Below are 18,771 nucleotides of genomic sequence, written 5' to 3'. Positions count from 1 at the left end.
GCCCCGCCCCCCGGGCAGCAAGAGTCTCTCTTCAATGCCTGGCTCTCTGCTGCCGAGGGCAGGGAGCGGACGGGGCCCCGGCGTGACAGCAGGGGAGGAGAAACTAGGATATTCACTCCAGAAGGCAATTTGGCCAAACATAACATGACAATTTTTAAGTCTTAGGGATATGGATTGGATAATTATGCTTTTAAGATGCTGTCCAGGGGCGACTCAGTCAGCTGAGTGTCTGACTCCTGATTGTGGTTCGTGAGTTCGAGCCCTGCGTCGGGCTCCGCACTGACAGCATGGAGCCTTCTTGGGATTCTCTCTCCCTCCCACTCTCTCTGTTCCTCCCACACTGTGCTCTCTCTCTCTCTCCCCTTTTCCTGCTCATTCTCAAAATAAACATTAAAGAAAAAGAAATGCTATCTGATGGATATTAAAAAAAAATTTTTTTTTAAATGTTTATAAATTTTGAAAGAGAGACAGAGACAGAGGGTGAGCCGGGGAGGGGCAGAGAGAGAGAGGGAGAGAGGGAGACACAGAATCCGAAGCAGGCTCCAGGCTCTGAGCTGTCAGTACAGAGCCCAATGTGGGACTCGAACTTACAAACTGTGAGATCATGACCTGAGCTGAAGTCGGACGCTGAACCGACTGAGCCACTGAGGCGCCCCTAATGCATATTTTAAAACACTATATGTATAAAAATATCCATCACAGCATTCTAGAGAAAAGCTATAAATGTATACGCCAAATAGAGTATTTAAGTAGGTTATATTTCATCAACAGGGCCACCTCCTACCTGGTCTTTAAAAATGGTATTTTAAAGGACTATTAAATGACCCAAGAAATACTCATAATCAAACAGTGACTGGAAAATGAGGACATGACGTCATTTGCACTGCTACGTGAATAAGGACAGAGAGAATAGTAACAGGACAATGACCAGCTCTGGAGGGTAGGCAAAAAAGTGATTTGTATTTTCTTTGTGCTTTCCAATAAAATTCTCTTCTAAGAGCAAATCAAAATTAAGTGGTTAAATAAAAGCGTGTCTAACCCATCCATCCACTGTTAACATTTCTGAAGGTAGCCTATGAACCTGCACTGGACACTCTTCTCACCGGAAAAATGTAAGTAAATACTCAGGGGATCAAAATCCATCAAAAACTTACTTTGTCATCCACTGAATTTTAAGATCTCGTAATGCTTCAGTGAACTCTTCTTTCAAATCTTTCTCTTTTTCTGATTCTTTTTCTTTATCTTTGCTGCCATTCTTGGTCTTTGTTGGTGGAGATATTAGGTAGTAATGAACAGGGATCACATCCTATGAATGTGGAGAGAGTCTCAGATTAACATGCTTCATTTTACATAATTACAAGCATCTTCAATACCTGAATATCACACAACACAGGCTGCGCTGAGTTGTTCTACATCACATTCCAGATCCTAATGGACACGATACATAAAAATTTCCAATCTGTGGGGCGCCTGGGTGGCTCAGTCAGTTAAGTGTCCGACTCTTGGTTTTGGCTCACGTCATGATCTCACGGTTCATGAGACAGCCCCACGTTGAGCTCTGTGCTGACAGTGTGGAGCCTGCCTGGGATGCTCTCTCTCTTCGCCCCACCCCTTCCCTGCTTGCTCCCCATCTCTCTCTCAAAATAAACTTAAAAACAAAATTCCAATCTGTGATCAAAGGAATTTTCTCTCAAAATTTAAAGTACTGTTGCTTCTTGGGGCGCCTGGGTGGCTCAGTCGGTTAAGCGTTTGACTTCGGCTCAGGTCATGATCTCACGGTTCGTGGGTTCGAGCCCCGTGTTGGGCTCTGTGCTGGCAGCCAGCTCAGGGCCTGGAGCCTCCTTCAGATTCTGTGTCTCCCTCTCTCTCTGACCCTCCCCTGCTCATGCTGTCTCTCACTCTCTCTCAGAAATAAATAAAACATTAAAAAATATTTAAAGTATTGTTGCTTCTAAATTTCCTTTAAAGTAAAGGAGATAAAGGGCACCTGGCTGGTTCAATCCATGGAGCATGCAACTCTTGATCTTAGGGTTGTGAGTTTGAGCCCCACGTTGGGTGCAGAGATTACTTAAAAATAAAATCTTTAAAAAAAATAAAGGAGGTAAGAACAAACTTTCCTCCATTTGAGTGTATTTGATATTCTTGGTTTTACTTGACCGACTAATTACAGAAAGTTCTAATTATGAAAGTCTGCTGACCTTTTGCATCTTATACCTGAGAAGGGAAGGAAATAGCTTAGAGTTTTAAAAAAGGTCCTCTTTGCTAAGTAAATTTAAAGAGAAACTTCTTTTTCATTCAATCGACAGGACGTACTGAGGCCCTGTGAGGCTCAAAGGTGAAGAGCAAAGCAGACAAGGCCCTTCCTCGCCCACGGGGAACATATGCGAGCAGGGGAGACGGACGGCATGTGAGTAACGAACAGTTGAGGCTGACCCTATGGGACAGGAAGAAAGTGAAACAGAACGCAGGGACACTGCTCGGGACGGGGGGCAGTGCAGACACAGTGGTGCTGCCAGAAAGCCACTCGGAACAGGGACTGCCCCATCCTTGCGAACCCATGACCTAAATGGACGCACCTCAATGAACCTAGCTGACCGAAACGAGGAGAGGGAGAAGAGTCTGATGGCAGAGGAAGAGCACGTGTAAAACCCCGAGCATGTGGGCGGCAACCACAGGAAGTGGGGCTGACAGACTACGGCACAAGAATGCAGATTTCATTCTAAGTGCGGTAGGAAGCCTACAGGACAGTGGTAGACAAGATGGTGGCATGACTAAAGACTTCTTTCTGCTTTTTAAGGACTCTGGAACCTACACGGATGAAAAATGTGGGTTTGTTTTTAATAGCTCTTCATGTTATCTGGAGAATGGATGGTAGATGGCCGAAGTTGAGAAGGAGGGAGGCAAGTCAGAAAGCGAGGTCAGAACTCGCAGCACTGCCCTGACGTGCAGAACAGGCTGTAGGAAAGGAAGCAGCGCACGGATGAGAAATCCATGAGTGCGGAACCGACAGCGGCGTTGATGGGGTTTAAAGCTGGGGGGACACAGAAGACTGGGCAGGGCGCAGGCAGGGGAAAAGGAAGCCCAGCCTCGATCCAGAGCATTCTACAGTTTCAGAGATACTCGGGGGGGAGGGAGACGGACCCCAGAAGGGCTGTGAGGCCGAGCCGGCCGCCGAACCGGCAGCAGTGGCTGGTACCACGACAAGAGATGACGAGAGAGGAGCGGTCTCCGTGGACAGTGGGAGGGAAGGCTGACTGCGAAAGGGATGCAGACAGAGCGAGAAGTAAACAAGCACAGGTGGTTCCTTTGAGAAGCTTCGCTCTGAAGAGAGGAGAAACGTAATTCTACACAGTCACATCCTGTTCCATCTCTTGTGTTAAAGCACAGACGTCTTTACTGAGGCAAACTCATGCGCTGTCTGGGAAATCAAACCCCGGACGAGACTGGCCAGATCTGTCTTTGGCACAATGACCAGGTGTCCTTCATTAAATCATTATTCTGTAGGTCAAGTCCCCAAGTCTATCTTCAGGTTTATGTTAAAAACGCTGCTCAATTTGAACCTTATATTTGTTTTAATTAACAAAGTTTCTAAAACCGGAAAAATCATGTTATCGAGAAGACTTTTACTCCCCTCATCACAGTAATTTCAGAAAAAAACTTTACACAGGTTGAATAAAAAAAATAGTATTGCAGGCCTCCAGGGATTGTAGGTGTAAGTACAACACATACGCCCCACGGGAGCGACCCTCACAGATTTCATAAGGAACCACCGCTGCGGTGGCTCTGCCGGCGCCGCCTCAGCAGGACTCGCCCGAAGCCGAGCAGCACAGGCAGGACGGGGCCACACGCGTCGCCTGCAGCTGGGTCGGGGGCGAGCTGGGACCGCGCCTGCAAGCCAAGGGCGCGTGGGCCGAGTGCGATGGGGGGAAGCAGCAGGGGTGTGCCTGGGCCAGCTCCTTGGGACCCTGCTGCCCGCCTGCCCCCCCCCCCCAAGTTCACCTTCCTACGTGGGCACTGCCCGGGCAAAGCCGAGTGCAAGCGTCTGCAAAACCTGAGTTGCCAATTAACCACCGAGTTCTCCGGGGAAGGATCGCCTCAGTGTCATCGTGCAGCACACACGACCTACTGAAGAAGTGAGGGGCAGAGATGGCCTCGGCGCCGACCCTCGGACGGCGGGCCCACTCCCTCTGGAATCCACTGCGCTAGAAGGTGGACACTAGCCTGCAGGAGGCAACCTGGCTGCCCGTGTTGGCTCTGCTCTAACGTGAGCCTCCCTCGGATCCCCTCCTCCTCCTTGCCTGATTAGGGACAGGGACAACTGTCAGGATGGGAAGGAGTCTCTGATGTAGGGGATTCCTCCTCTGAAGCTCAAAGGTAAGGCATTTGCTATTATGTTTTAGTACAGAAGACAGAAAACAGAATCGAATTTAAAATGAGCAATCCATTCAATCTAACTTACGATTAACAATGAACTCTAACAATAAATAGGAAGAAACGGGGCACCATGGCAACCATAAACTATCATTAAATGCACAAGAGATGGAGAATTTATGAGGAATAGCTTTGAAGTGGGGGGAAATCAAGGTTTTGTGATCAGGAGTTTATATATTAAATATACCAAATTGGCAATTATAAGTGTCAAAATCCTAGAAAATATTTTGGGACAGTAATTTTTTTTATTACTAAAAATTAGGAACATGGCAGTTTTAATTCCTAATCAACAGAACAATGGAGTTATTTTTTGTTTTATCATGTTCACCTGTTCTTTTTGTCAGTAATTTTTCAACTTACTTCTCAAGGACTTAGTATAGGGTCAGTTTAATAGAAATCATTCGGCACCATTAAATCCTGAGAAATCTTGATTATGATTTTAAAAAGTAGGCAAGAAGAATCTTCAGGGCAGAAATGCTGAAGTTCTCTACAGTTGATACTTAACAATTTAAAAAAAACCCATTTCAGCTATTCACCAAGTATTTTGACAGTGTTTGAACTGAACCATTTGCCTTTAGAAAGTCAAATCTACCTGCAAAACTGATAATTATTCTTTGGGCAACACAACCTACTACCATTTACATTTTGCTTCAAAAATTATAATTTTCTTAATTCTTAAATTATTAATAACTAAAGCCAAAACTTTAATACTTTTACACAAACTGGTTATTTTAAAGATTAGTATCATATTTGAATGCTATTTGTCATCTGTTAAAAGTAACTATATTCTTTCATAGGACAACAAACTTAAAAAAGGTAACCTAGGTTTTCAAATCAAAGGTCAGTGAAATCCAGAGGAAATATCCACTGAGGATTATGCACCAAAAGCTAGCTGGTGCAGGCAATAAATTAATATATACAACCTTTTGGTGAGGGGACTATAAAACTATAAAAATGATTATTTCTAAAGTAAGAGCTTCACATGTATTTGCACTGAAGACAGGGAGAAATGGGAAGAGGGAATTCTAGTTGCCACGTTCTTTATATAAAGCTTTCCAGCCAAGTAATAACAACCTTCTTATTCATTTAATAGTTTCTTATCTTATACAACAGAATCCAAACAAAATCCACCCAAACTCCCAGAAGATCAACCAAAATATACCATAGAAAACAATCCCAGCTATGCCTTGTGATAAGCACCTTCTATTTTTAATGGGCTCCTAGAAGACCTTTTTCTCATTTTCTAAAGTAGTGGCTTTCAAGCTATATTCAGGATGACCCAGAGATAAACAATCTATAGATTAAAAAAAAAAAAAGAAATTTGCTTTATGAGTCTGATGAACGACATTTCCTATTTTATTCTGTTTTCATTTTAAAGCTGGCTAGGTTTCATTAAGTGAATGTACATGGCCCACCGATGGGTCAAGATGCTCGGCTGGGAAATACTGGTCTACAAGTAGGTACTCCTTTATCTGGAAAGATGGTTCCGAGTGGGGTGTTTTGTTTGAACAAAGTGTTTACCATTACATAATAATATAGACATTTCAGAAGTCTTTTAATAAAGGAACTTTATCTCTTCTAAAATGGTGATCTTAATGATGATATTTTACCTGTTCTAAAATGGTGATCCCCAGTTTCACATCACTTTGAATTAAGAAACAGTGTTATCTTTCATTTATATCTTAAAATACAAATTCTCCATGCAATGCTTCCTGCTTGAACATGAGAAACCACTGAAATGCTGAAGGAGGCCAGTAGGTCTTCATCGTAGGGTTTGCTGAATACCTACATCCCTTTCTCTAAGTACACCCCAAGTCGAATTTTGTTTGAGTTCAATATGGCTGTAGCAGCCAATGAGGCATTGTTTAATAAGTCGCAGGAAGTCGATCAGATCACACACTAGTTATGGTCTTAAACTTGCTCGTGCTCTTAGCAGAAGTTTTAATTTGGGGTTGATAGTCCGTATGTCCATTCCTCCTGCCCACTGCTCCGTCTCTCTTCTTCCAGAACTAAGACAACACCAGAGCAAGGAATACACTTTTTTTTTTCAAGTACCTTAATATTTTAATGATCAAATCATCCAATTTAAGAATGTTTTTAGACTTTAAAAATAATTGCTTGGGCTTACATAACTAAGAAAAACAATTACTTTAGTTTCTCTGTAGGATTTTAGATATGCAAATTTCAAAGACTACCATTTGGTATTCTGATCTGTAGTTAAGAACTGAATGGCATTACTTTTAGTTCCCCATACACATATAAAACAGGGGTTGCTCAGCGATTTATGGCAGGAAAGAAAACTCCAGGAAAGTAGTGTGTCAACACCGATAAGCTAAAAGCGCTATGCTGCAGGACTTAAAGAAAGGAAACTAAGGGAGAGATTTTTTTAAAAAAAGATTTATAATAGTGAAAGAAAAAGAGTTTAATTAATATGCAAATAAGGCTTTAAGACATCTTTTTTAAGAACTGACAATCAGTACCTTTTTAAATTTTCCTTGTCGTTTTGCTGCAGACTGCCCCTGGGAGTTAGAACGACATTCTGTAAGAAAACATGCACAGTCTACACAGGCTGGAGACACCACCTCGGTCTAATTGTCTTCCGGCTTACGTCTCACCTGCATGTGTCACAGTGCTTAGAAGGGTCAGGTCTACGATCACAAAGGCAGGCTTTTCAAGAAAGCAACACTGCCACTCTCATTTTAATAAAAACGCACTCCAACACATTATTCCTAAGAGCAAATGTTTTGCAACTCTGTATTCATAAAATTGAGGACAGCAAAATCCATTAGTTATCAAACAGCTCTTGGAAAACATTAAATTTAGCTGACAGTCCAGAGTCTGATTTCAAGGATATCACAACCATCACACACGCCCAGGCATCATCATTCAAGGTGACCGTGAAAGGCAGAAGTGTAACAAACCGGCGAGCAACGCGACTAGGGAGGTCAGAGTAAACACTGAGCTGCGAGAGCGAGCGTATGGAAGAGCGAGCGTATGGACTCGGTACCTTTAGGTGTCTGCTCTCTCAGAACAATCGACCAGCAAGTAATTACATAGTAAGTAGTGAATACAGTTAATCCCACACTTTTATCATTTAATTTCACAGCTGCCTCTGAAAGAACGTAGCCAGGAAGTAGAAACTCGCTCTGAACGGCTTAAAGTGCATTTTTAATTACAACGGTTTTCCAAGGAGGCAGACGCCTGAGAAGAGCTCTCTGGGTGAGCACCCTGTCTCCCCATCTGGGGAGCCCCCAGGTGGAAGCGGCCCGCTGTCCAGGAAGCGAAGCCCACAAGGAAAGACTAAGCTAGGACTTCCTGAATCTCTATGAATTCCAACGTCAGTGACCACAGAGTCGCTTCAAATGACACTCACGTGTATATATAAATAAGTGCAGTTGACCCCTGAACAACAGGGGGCTGAGGGCACCAACCCCTCACCAGTCAAAAACCCCTGTATAACTTTTGCCTGCCCCCCAAACTTAACTACGAACAGCCTTCTGTTGACTGGAAACCTTAATGATAATATAAACAAATAACATATCGTTTTGTGTATATTCTTACATTACCGTAAGCTAGAGAAAAAAACCTGTTACTGAGAAGATCATAAGAAAAAGGAAATACATCCACAGTATGCACTGCATTTAGTAACAAAACAAAACACAACACCCACATAGAAGCTGACCCTTGCAGTTCCAACCCGTGTTGTCCATGGGTCAGCTGCAGTAGCCACTGAAATGAGACTCAAGAAATATCAGGGCAAACAAGTTTTCTGAAGCACAAAATTCCTGGGTTACGCTTCTATGGCAGTGATAAGTGACCTCTGGTTCAATAGTGGCAAGAAGTTCAAGTATACTTGTTAGGAGGCATGAGAGCTATTCATTTTGATAACGGCATTTACAGGCTCCAGCAGCAGGTGGTAGACTACCATAAAAGAACTGATGCTACGGAGAAATGCAAAACTGTAAGAATGACCACTTTTACTGACCCTGAGCTAACATGATGACCAAAGGGGACAGACCCATAGAGACACTATTCTCATAATAAATTTGTAATGAAAACAGATGCAAAAGTTAAAACGGGTACCTATCAAATTGTAACATTTCTCTCTAAAATGTAACAACCAGAAACATGTTTTCAATAGCATACTTTTGGAAACTATAAAATAAAGGCAATGGCAAAAAAAGTACCTAGTGATTACCTACACAATTCTGCAAAATTCCAACAAGAGAAAGGTGTGTATGAGTGGAAAAAAAAATACAGTTCCTTAGAAATAATTGTTCTGTTTTCTCAAGGTAACCTTAGAAGATGTGACTTATTTCGATGTCCACAATATAATGTCGGTTAAGATCCTATAAAATGTTCTAATTTTAAACATCCCATTCACTTAACCTACTTATCCCATTCACTTTAACCTACTACTAAAGTAGCCAACTTTAACCTACATGGTTGACAGGAAATTCAAGTGGATTAGCCATGCAAAGTAGGGCCAGTTCAGAACCTGAGTACTTAGACTTAGGAAAAAGAATACTAAATATTTTAAAATATAATCAAGTATTAATTGACTTTATTAATAATCTGGAAAAAAACTAATTTTTCCTTCCCCAGGGAGATCTCTTTTTATCCATTCTAAAGTGCAGGATTAATTTCCATCTTATAAAGAAATGAATATTTTGGAATAGGTAATTTCAGTATTAAAAAAAATGGATACTTACAGCTTTCTTTCCAAGTTCAGTCTTTGATAATGTTAAGGATCCTGCAAGATAGCATCCAGGTCCTGCCCCTTTAGGTATTCTGATAAGAAAGTTTAAAAGAGGGGGAAAAAAAGGAACTAAAGAAAAAGTTTCACAAAGATAATCGGGGTAAAACATCAAAACAATTGTATTCTGAAATAATTCCCGTAGCTCAGATTTCAAAAATCAAAGGGAGAAATCATCTTAATCTACAATTAAGTGACAATATACTGTAAATTTAGCCCAATGTAATGAACTTGCATAAAAAGAGCACAGTATTTAAGACAGACATTAAGTGCAAGCAACGCTGTCACTTACTTGTCATCGGGTAAAGAAGTAACAAAAAATGGTTGATTATATTTGGGTGGTAATGTCAAATTACTTGATTTCTTCTTTCCTAGAAGTGCAAGGCTATGATTTTCATGAATATCTAAGCTCAAGGTATTAGACAACCTATGAGAAACAATAAATGGAAGATCTTTAAGACGTTCCAAATCACTGATCTGCTCATGACGAATCTGTAGTCGAATTGTGTAATCTCCTTTCTCCAGTTTCAAAGAATACTAAAAAAGACAAAGGACATTTGGGAAAAGTACAGTTTAGCCAAGTAAATAGAAGTCAGAGTAAGAGGATAAACAGGAACAACTGCCACACACAGAGTGCGCGCACACACTTGCTTACACACCAGGGCTGGGAGCAGCATGTGAACTGTTCAAGGCCACGTGCAGCGTAAAGGGTAAGGGAACTCAAGGCCTTCCGAGCCCTCACTTTTCCACAACAACAGGCTATGTGCATTCTCTCAGCTACATCAGTGTCTGCTCAAAACTGACAAAAGCCATGATTTTCTAGTTCATGAGTCTTTAGAACATAGATAACACACCACCAAAAACTAGCAAAACTGAGGTGCCATATAATATCTAAAACAAACATAGGCATGTGTGTGTACACACAACTGATCATCTTTATCTTATAACCAGAACACCACACCTCCTTTCTTATCCTAGAGGAAAAACAGGGAGCCAGCAGAGATCAAGGAGTACAAATCCACTACACTCCACCTAGTTAACCTGGTCAGGAGCATGGAACGCTGCATCCTGTATCAGCAGTTTCTTTCGAGGAAACTTTAAAGCAATAAGGTAATGGCACTGCGTAACCCAGACTGCAGTGAGGAGGCGGGACTGGGCTTGCTTTGAGGAAAAGGAAATCACTCCCTGACTAGTTGACCGAAAAAACCTGCAAAATTATTTTCATTATGTGGCATAAAATTATAGATGTTACAGGAAATACCTCATTTCTTGGTAACAACATTTTAATCAGGGATGAAATTTCTACAAACTGTTTGAATAAAAGTTTTTTTTTCCCCCTTGATACAGTAATCATACCAAGCACAGTGCTTGGCATATAGTAAGAGCTGAGTAAACAGCCATCTCAGGAAGAAAGGAATATGAAGGTTCTAGCAATCTCAAGACACTGCTATAGTGCTTTTCATCATGTCCAGACCTAGGATCATTTCTAGATGCTCATATTATCTTAGAGGATCCGCTTTCAGTCTTCAGATAGGTGGAAGCAGAGGGCAGGAAGGAGAAATACTTAAAATAAAAAGCTATGCTGGCCATTGTCAGCAGGCATCACCCGGGCCCTCCTCTACCCCAAAACCTGCATCAGCTGACCTTACACGGCTGAGAGATTGTCACAGTCTATTTATACAAGACAACTAACGGAGCCTTGAGTGGTATGTCAAAGAACTAAATACACAACTATATGAATTTTAAATAACCCAGGAAAACAAAAATTACCATAAACAAGAAATCAGGGATTCATTATCTAAGGAAATAGCCTCTGTTAATTGTAAAACTCACTGCCAAATTCATACCTGATGGGGATAGGCATCTCCTGAACCCATCTGTCTTTTGTTCTGGTCAAATATAATCCACAGTTGGCTGTCAAATTCTGACTCATATAATAGTTCACAAAGTAGTGGGCAGCTTGGAGTTACTTCCCCACTCTTGGGCTATCAAAAAAATAAGAATGATTACTTAGTATGATTTAAGTGATTTTTTTTCTTTCTTTTTTTTTTTTTATAGAGAATCCTTTTCACTTCTTTTAAATAGTTTATTGTCAAGTTGGTTTCCATATAGCACCCAGTGCTCATCTCCACAAGTGCCCTCCTCCATGCCCATCTCCCTCCTTCCCCCCCACCCCATGTGCCCTCAGTTTGTTCCATTTAAGTGATTTCTGATGTAGATCTGTAATACTGTTATTGATGAGATTTTTACATTAAAAACATTTCCTTTTGGTAACCAATTTTTAAAATGCAGAACATCCAATATTTTGGCAGTAATAAAAGGTATTTCTCTTTTATGAATTTTTAAAAATACAAACCTAGCTATTTGTATGCATTGATGAATACAATATATATTCTTCAAGACCTCTAATTACTTTAAAATTGAAATTCGACAATTCACTGAAATCATCTCCTGAACACTAAAACCAAATTCATGTTTCAATATGAGTTTTGCTGAAATCTTACTGGTCCTGCATAAACTCTTAGATCCCACATTTACACTAGTCTCAACTACCTTGCATCACTCATTCACCCCAAGAGTTATGCTGACTTCTTATGGTTTTCACACCTGCTCAGGGAAGCAGTCAGGCCATCTGCCACAATTGGAAGGCATCTGGCATTGATGAGACTTCTAGCCACTGTACAGCTATCAGTGGTGACAAAAACTAAGGCTCCAAAGGCCAAGTTACCACTAAATTAGTTTATGGCTTCAGACCTGAATGGTACTTAGATCATTACAAATCAGTACTTCACAAAGAATATTTCCAAATTAACCACAATTACTAGACTCTCTCCCCCGCCTTCCTCCCTCCTTCCCTTTCTTCTCTCTCTCTCTCTATAATACACACACACACACACACACACACACACTAAATTCCATGTCCTTCCATTTTTCACTTTATGATTCATGAACAAAACCCAAAAATTCATTTTAAGGTTTCACTTCATTATATAAACACTTACTTGATGAAAGTTGTATGTTAGGATCATCTCATAAAGTTGACGATTATTTGGCAAAACATCTCTTGATCCTAAAGGTTTTGTTTTTGCACTCAGCGGGCTGTAATTAGACAAGTGTGTAACTGATTTGATTCAAGAGTTCATTTACGGAGACCAATGAAACGATAATCAACAAAATCTATGACACGTCACAATAAGTGACAACGAACATTCCTAAACTCTGTAGATTTTATAATATTTCCAGTGTAGTTTACAATATTTTAGTCATTAACATATAGAATTCTCTACTGACTGAACCACAGCAACACACACTTTAAATCTTGTGATGTTACAAGAACATTTTCAAATGTGAAGACACAGGCAACACAGCCACACCCGAGTATCAGGGCAACGGCTAACACTGTGGAAGGACAGACGGGTCTGACCTGCACCCTCCTGTCCAAACGGCAGATGGCAACGTCCTGTGGGGGTGCCACACTGAGCGTTTTACTCTCATGTTATTTAAGGCTAGAAGCTACTGCTGGGGCTGCCTCCTAGAGGGTTGCCAGGACTGCTAAGCTGGAAAGTCAGAAAGTGCATCTGTATCTCCAGCACTCAGATGAGTTAAGAAGATGACGCCTTTCAAAGAGCGTTAGATATGTCCCCGCTCCCACCGCACCAACGCTCAACATCTATAGCCCTAAAACACTTCAAATACCGTAGTGTCTGGACCCAGCTCTTCAAAGTTATGCAGGGAGCCAGATCTTCATATTTCAAGGAGGACTGAACATCAAAACGATTGATTCCTTCCGATGCATGCTATAAAGGATATTATTTATCAAGTTAGGTTCTCAACTTTATTGATAATAAACCATATTTTTAAACATCTGGACCTAAAACAGACATGTGTAACACAAAATCTGTTTAAGCACCCATGAATAAAGACTACTGTTATTTCCAGAACCATAGGTCATCTGCTCATTAACATTTAAATCCAACCAGTGAGATTATTTTTTAACAACACAAGTAAGTGACATTAAAAATGATGGAAATGTGGAACTTACAATGTTTAACTGAGGAGCAGTACACACTATTCCATGGAAAGAAATGGTATAATCAATATTGACATCACTAAGACTCGCCCACCAACGAGCAATGCAAAACTCAATTGCTTTCCCACCCTGTGAAGAAAAATGAAAATCGCAGATGTGTAAATCCCTTCTCTCACTTTCCTTCAAAATACACAGTATAAACGGTACGTGTTTTAAAGCAATTCTAGTTTTCAAACTTTTCCTGTTTGTACAGCTATGTGTGGCGTTAGAAAATTATGCTGGCAGAGATAGAGTACAGGCATTAAATACAGGTATTTACTCAGAATCCTACAGCACTTGTCATAAAAGATTTGAGGTAGCTTTTCAGAGTACATGAAATAAAACAATGATGAAAACAAACTGGAATGAAAACTTAAGGCCAAAGGAAAAGTTCTAAGAACAATGATAAGAAGAGGAGCATTACGGCTTTATAAGGCCTATTCAATACCCACAGTTGAGGTGCAGGCTCAGAGCTAGCTGGCAATCAAAGCAAAATGAAATTACGGTCATTTGCATCTTTCTCCCTATTAGAAAAATTAAAAGCAAACACCATTTTAAGCACTGAATTTTAAATTGGGTTTTCTAGCATTCGGGGTCACAGGACAGTAACACACACAACACAGGACAAGTCATCAGAGACGCAGGAGAGCCGGGAAGGATGACACAGCCAGGGGCACACACGAGGCGGCAGGTCCGAGAGGGGAACGTCGGGTGCCCCGCTTCTGTGGAGGAAGGAGGACCCGCGCGGGAGGGGACCTGCCCCACTGCACCCCTGCAGGTGCGAAGCGGCAGCGGCCTCACCCATAGAGCAAAATGGCCTCGTGGGTCCTTACCGCCTGGGCACGACTAACATGACAAGTAGAAAACATGAAGAAAAGTCGTAAATAAGGAACGAATCGTTGTGACGAGGAAAACAATCTGCACTGGGGCCCCCGCCCTGAGACATCAGAACCCAGCAGCCCAGCACTTTGCTTTCAGCAAGTTACTGAAGAGGTCAAACAAGGAATATTCACCTCCCACTTGGTCTCCACTATCCCAGTAAGACTACCACCTTCCTCCTTTAATTACTCAGCATCAACGAAATACGCAGTCCCAATATGCTCTGAATACAAACTATAAAACCAAATTCAAATCCTTAGGTTTGGCCCATACCAAAAATGGAAAAAGACATCATTTTAGGATTCCAAACTATTAACTGAGACTTACTAAGACGGGAAAAGCTTCAGTCAGTGTCCCTTTCTCCGGAAGGGAACAGAACTTGTAGAATTCATGACTTCGGTACGCCCTCTGCTTCACCAGCTGCACCGCGTGGAGGACAAACTTGGCCGACACGTCAGAAGAGCATGAGCACACGGTCACCTCTAGAGTCAGACAGGGGGAAGCAAAGCTTTAAACTGATAGGATTCAAAACAGACATACAAGTACTTTAATAATGCCAACTTCTTAGAAAATAACATTTTGCCAATAAAGTGATAGTCAAAGGAAATGTGCAGATTTCCTTAAAAACAAAGAATCAGCAGAATACGAATAAAGATGCAAGGGCAGAAGACTTGACTACGGAACAGAAACGCAGCAGTAGACCAACCCCCACACCACAAACTCCAAACGCCACGGAACCGCAAGCTGTCCACAGAGGGACACGTTTACATAAGACCCTTCTACCCTCTGCTGGGATAAGGAAACTTTAGCTGAGGACCAATCAATTCCTGATCACACATTTTAATTTTAGAAACTTCTATTTGTTCCCATGCCTAAATTGCATTAGCGTCTATTTATTTGACTTCATGGATAACTTTTCCTAGTCTCTCCCTCCTGTCTGCTTCTAGAAGTACATGCGCTTAGCTTTATTCTGAGGCTGAGCTGGAGACAAAGCCACAACTCTTGTGAGGAAGAATCATCATTTTATCTAATGAATGCCCATACTAATACAGGAAGCTCAGAGCAAGGCTCAGTCTCTGGGTCACAAGGTCAAGTGGGCACAGAGCTCTGTGAACCTAATCGATTACAAAGAATACAAAACGTAGTGTTAGGACAATATTTCTAGTTATCTGCAATAGGAATCATCTGTTGTACATTTCTGGGTTTTGTTGTTCTTTTGCTGCCCCCGCCCCCCTCGCCCCGTTTTACTGAGATCCAGTGTATCTGTTATTGACAAATAACGCTGTGTGTAAGTGTAGGGTGTACACTGTGGGGGTGGGATATATGTGCATATATTATAAAATGGCTATCGCAGTAAGTATAGTTAACACATGCATCACTTCACACACCAATTTGTTTTTGTTGTGAAAATATTTCAGATCTGACTTTTAGCAAATTTCAAATGCATAATAAAGAACAGTTCACTATAGTTACGGAGCTGGACATTAGATTCCTTGCACTTATTCAGCTTGTAAGTGAAAGTCGGTACCCTTGACCACCACCTTCTTGGTTCCTCGCCCTCCCCCAACACACTGCTGGTCTAAGACTGCTAGATGCTCTGAGCTACTTCCACTCTGGATCATCCAATAAATTCCTATAAAAACAACCCTGTTTTCAACAGCAACCCAAACAAATCATAATTAGAGCATTACATTACTGGCATTCATCATTAAAAAGATATCAAATTCAATATTAATCAACCATAGATTTTCCTTTCGTATTACGAGCATACATTTTATCAGAGCTCAGTGTTAGACAGCTCCATGGGCCCTACCTGAGTGGTAGCCAGAGTTTTCAACAACGCAACTCTGACTCTAATCATTAATATACAAGGTATTATTTTAAATTAAGTTTAAAATCTTGGCTAGTAAATCATCTTAAAATAGCCTAGATGATTTGATGTAGGAGTTAATGCAAACTAGTACAAGATCTTATGAACGTTTTAAATCTAACAGCAAATCTACAGTATCAGAGGTAGGACTCTTATGAGAAAAACACATATTAGAGATACACGAACTTACGGTGGTACCATCCTAGCAAGGACAGAATGTACATAAAGGTAAGGGGTCAGGACAGACTCAAATGTTACTTACCAGCCCATGTCGCACCCTCAGGAACCTCAATAAAATGCCTGCGAATCTGGCCAGGTTTAAAATGTACATCTGTCAAGGCTAGGTCATAATGTGAGGATTCGTTTACTCTGAAAATAAAATTAAACAGCTAAATGGGACGCTGTCACAACAAAGGTAAGCCCACTGGTACTCTAGATTTTAACATTAATAGTTCATTAGAAATAAATACAGGGATTTAAAAGCTGGTTACAAAACAGTGTGCACAGTATTCTCATTTTTGCAACATGTTAGTAGTGATAAGTTCTGAATAGCCGAGTGCAGATGATTTTTCTCCTATTCACCTGTCTACGTTTGTCCGTAAGATACACATACACGGCTCCCTCCTTCACAGGATTTCCCACTTACCAAAATTTAAACTATCACGAGTCCTAAATATTAAAGTCAAACGTAATGTTTTGCGTCACTGATATGGTCCTTTTTTTTTTTTTTTAAGTTTATTTATTTTTGAAAGGGAGTGTGAGTGGGGGAGGGGCAGAGAGAGGGAAGAAAGAGAATCCCAAGCAGGTTCTGGGCTGTCAGCACACCAGGAGATCATGACCTGAGCGGAAATCAAGAGTCGGACGCTTAACTGACTGAGCCCCACAGGCGCCCCGTCACTGAAACTGTCCTACAGCTCTGAGACTGGTATTAAACCTCTTTATATAGCTTCAAAATATGTCACGCTATAATGACACAGTAAAGAAGGAAAAGTACTTTCACAGTATTTTTGTAGGAAATCAATGACACATAAAGGTCAAATATGTAACTAACCACTATGGAAACCTAAAGAGTATACTAAGGATAAATTCTAGTCACTGTGACAAACATTTAATGAGCACCTACTATACACATGAGGTCCTGTTGTTAGGAGCTTCAAATACAACACTGAAATATTTTCCTTTGTCCTAGCCAACCAGGTGGGGACAGAAAAGGCACCAAAAACATTTAACATAATATGATCTGGGTAGACAGAAAGTGTTAGCAGAAAAGAAAGAAAAGGTACATGGTTTGTGGAAAAGCTTCCTGAAGGAGATGATGTCTCAGCAGATTCCTGAATCTTCTCCATTACCTTGTCTAGCTTCCTAGCAGACTTCTAGGGAAATTCTGAGGATTTAAGTGTTCTGAAATTTCTCTACATGTATGTCACATTCTGTCTGCAGAATCTCATCCCATGTTTCTTACGGGCTGAGACCGATGGCATATTTAATGGTTACCAATGCAACTAACTCAGTAGAAACCGTTAACTGAGAGCTTCCCATACTTTCCAGAATTCTCATCTCCATCTCGTACCTCACCTAGCTAAAATAAAAGTGACAACATAACGGCTAAAGTCGGTGCTGCAGGCAAGTAAAAAGTGCTATGAGGCAGCCAGAAGGGACTGCCTTCCCCCCGGGGTGACCAGGAACATGCCACTCTGAGGAAGCGAGGGAGTGGAAGTGTGTGGCTGGGGCGAAGGAAACGCGGGTTTTGCAGGGTCACTGTCTGCTATTTTAAAGAGCCTGATCGAGAGCCACCGACGTATCCTAAACAGGAAGCAGTATGGTCAGTTCAGAGTTCCTCGTTCTGGGGAGAAAGACAAGACGGGAACGGAAAAGACTGGAAGCAGTGGGTGAAAGACGTGGAGGAACCAGGAGAAAACGGAAATCCCAGCCAAGGGGCAGAAAGGGCGGGTGGCGGGAGGAAAGAGTACCGTCAAACACCGCAGACGGCCTGGCCCCGGGCACAGCGCGGGGGCGGGGCACGTGGGGCGTCACCAGGTATTCACTCCCACGGCCAACAAGCAATAGAAAGACTACGTGTCACCCTGAACTTCGAGCAAGAAGCAGAACGAAAGCCCAGGGACCTGATTCTGGTCTATCAATCCTTTAAAAGTTCCCACTATTTCCAGAAATAGCCATTAAAAAAAACGTGTAACAATAAGCTGCAGTAACTCGTCACTTACTTGGCCGCTACGACTGCAGTGATTGGAACCCGGAACAGAGGACCTGCATTCGGGGAGGCTATGTCATAGCCGCACACCTTGAAAAAAAAGAGTAAGTTTCAGTATCTGTAAACTTTTACAAGAGAAACAGAAAAGGTGAAACCTATTCACAGAGCAAATGAAATCTAATATTAAAATGTAAAAGCCTTAAGCACGAGGTGACACCAACTTTTGATGCCGGGTCACGTAAATGACGGCCTGAACACATGCATACCCGCCCCTGACTGATTCACACCAATGAGGACACAGACCGCCACACAAGGTACTTCTACCCATTTTAGAGAGTATTTAGAAAGTAAGAACGGAGATGCTCCAATACCTCTGTGTAATGCAGTCCTTCTCTTAAGCCCCTGGGATCCACACGTATGTTTATGTGTCTACACTGATTCATGAGTTCCAAATGGCTGGGACACTGAACCCAAGATGAATTTGAAGTTAAAGCTAAATGAAGCTGAAGGGATATTTTTTCAGAGTTTTCTAGCATTAAAAAGACCAAAAATTAAAG

The 18,771-nt window shown here is 41.6% G+C and overlaps 1 protein-coding gene across 1 annotated transcript in view; it reads right to left on the bottom strand.

Moving 5' to 3' along the window:
- Positions 1-18,771, bottom strand: part of TPP2 (tripeptidyl peptidase 2) — a 65,168-nt gene that overhangs the window by 13,223 nt on the left and 33,174 nt on the right. The window contains exons 14-25 of the mRNA XM_077753966.1: positions 18,586-18,743; positions 18,228-18,304; positions 16,268-16,374; positions 14,463-14,617; positions 13,230-13,346; positions 12,884-12,984; positions 12,190-12,286; positions 11,035-11,172; positions 9,480-9,724; positions 9,144-9,222; positions 6,912-6,950; positions 1,155-1,306 (exon numbers count right to left, since the gene is read on the bottom strand). Of these exons, the coding sequence (XP_077610092.1) occupies positions 1,155-1,306; positions 6,912-6,950; positions 9,144-9,222; positions 9,480-9,724; positions 11,035-11,172; positions 12,190-12,286; positions 12,884-12,984; positions 13,230-13,346; positions 14,463-14,617; positions 16,268-16,374; positions 18,228-18,304; positions 18,586-18,743 (1,465 nt within the window). The remainder of the gene's footprint in view (positions 1-1,154; positions 1,307-6,911; positions 6,951-9,143; positions 9,223-9,479; positions 9,725-11,034; positions 11,173-12,189; positions 12,287-12,883; positions 12,985-13,229; positions 13,347-14,462; positions 14,618-16,267; positions 16,375-18,227; positions 18,305-18,585; positions 18,744-18,771) is intronic.

This window comes from Crocuta crocuta, unplaced genomic scaffold (genome assembly GCF_008692635.1).
Source record: "Crocuta crocuta isolate KB4526 unplaced genomic scaffold, BGI_CrCroc_1.0 scaffold31, whole genome shotgun sequence".
Classification (NCBI taxonomy): Eukaryota; Metazoa; Chordata; class Mammalia; order Carnivora; family Hyaenidae; genus Crocuta; species Crocuta crocuta.
Note: the sequence above shows the minus strand (reverse complement) of the source record. Positions and strands in the feature narration are given on the sequence as shown.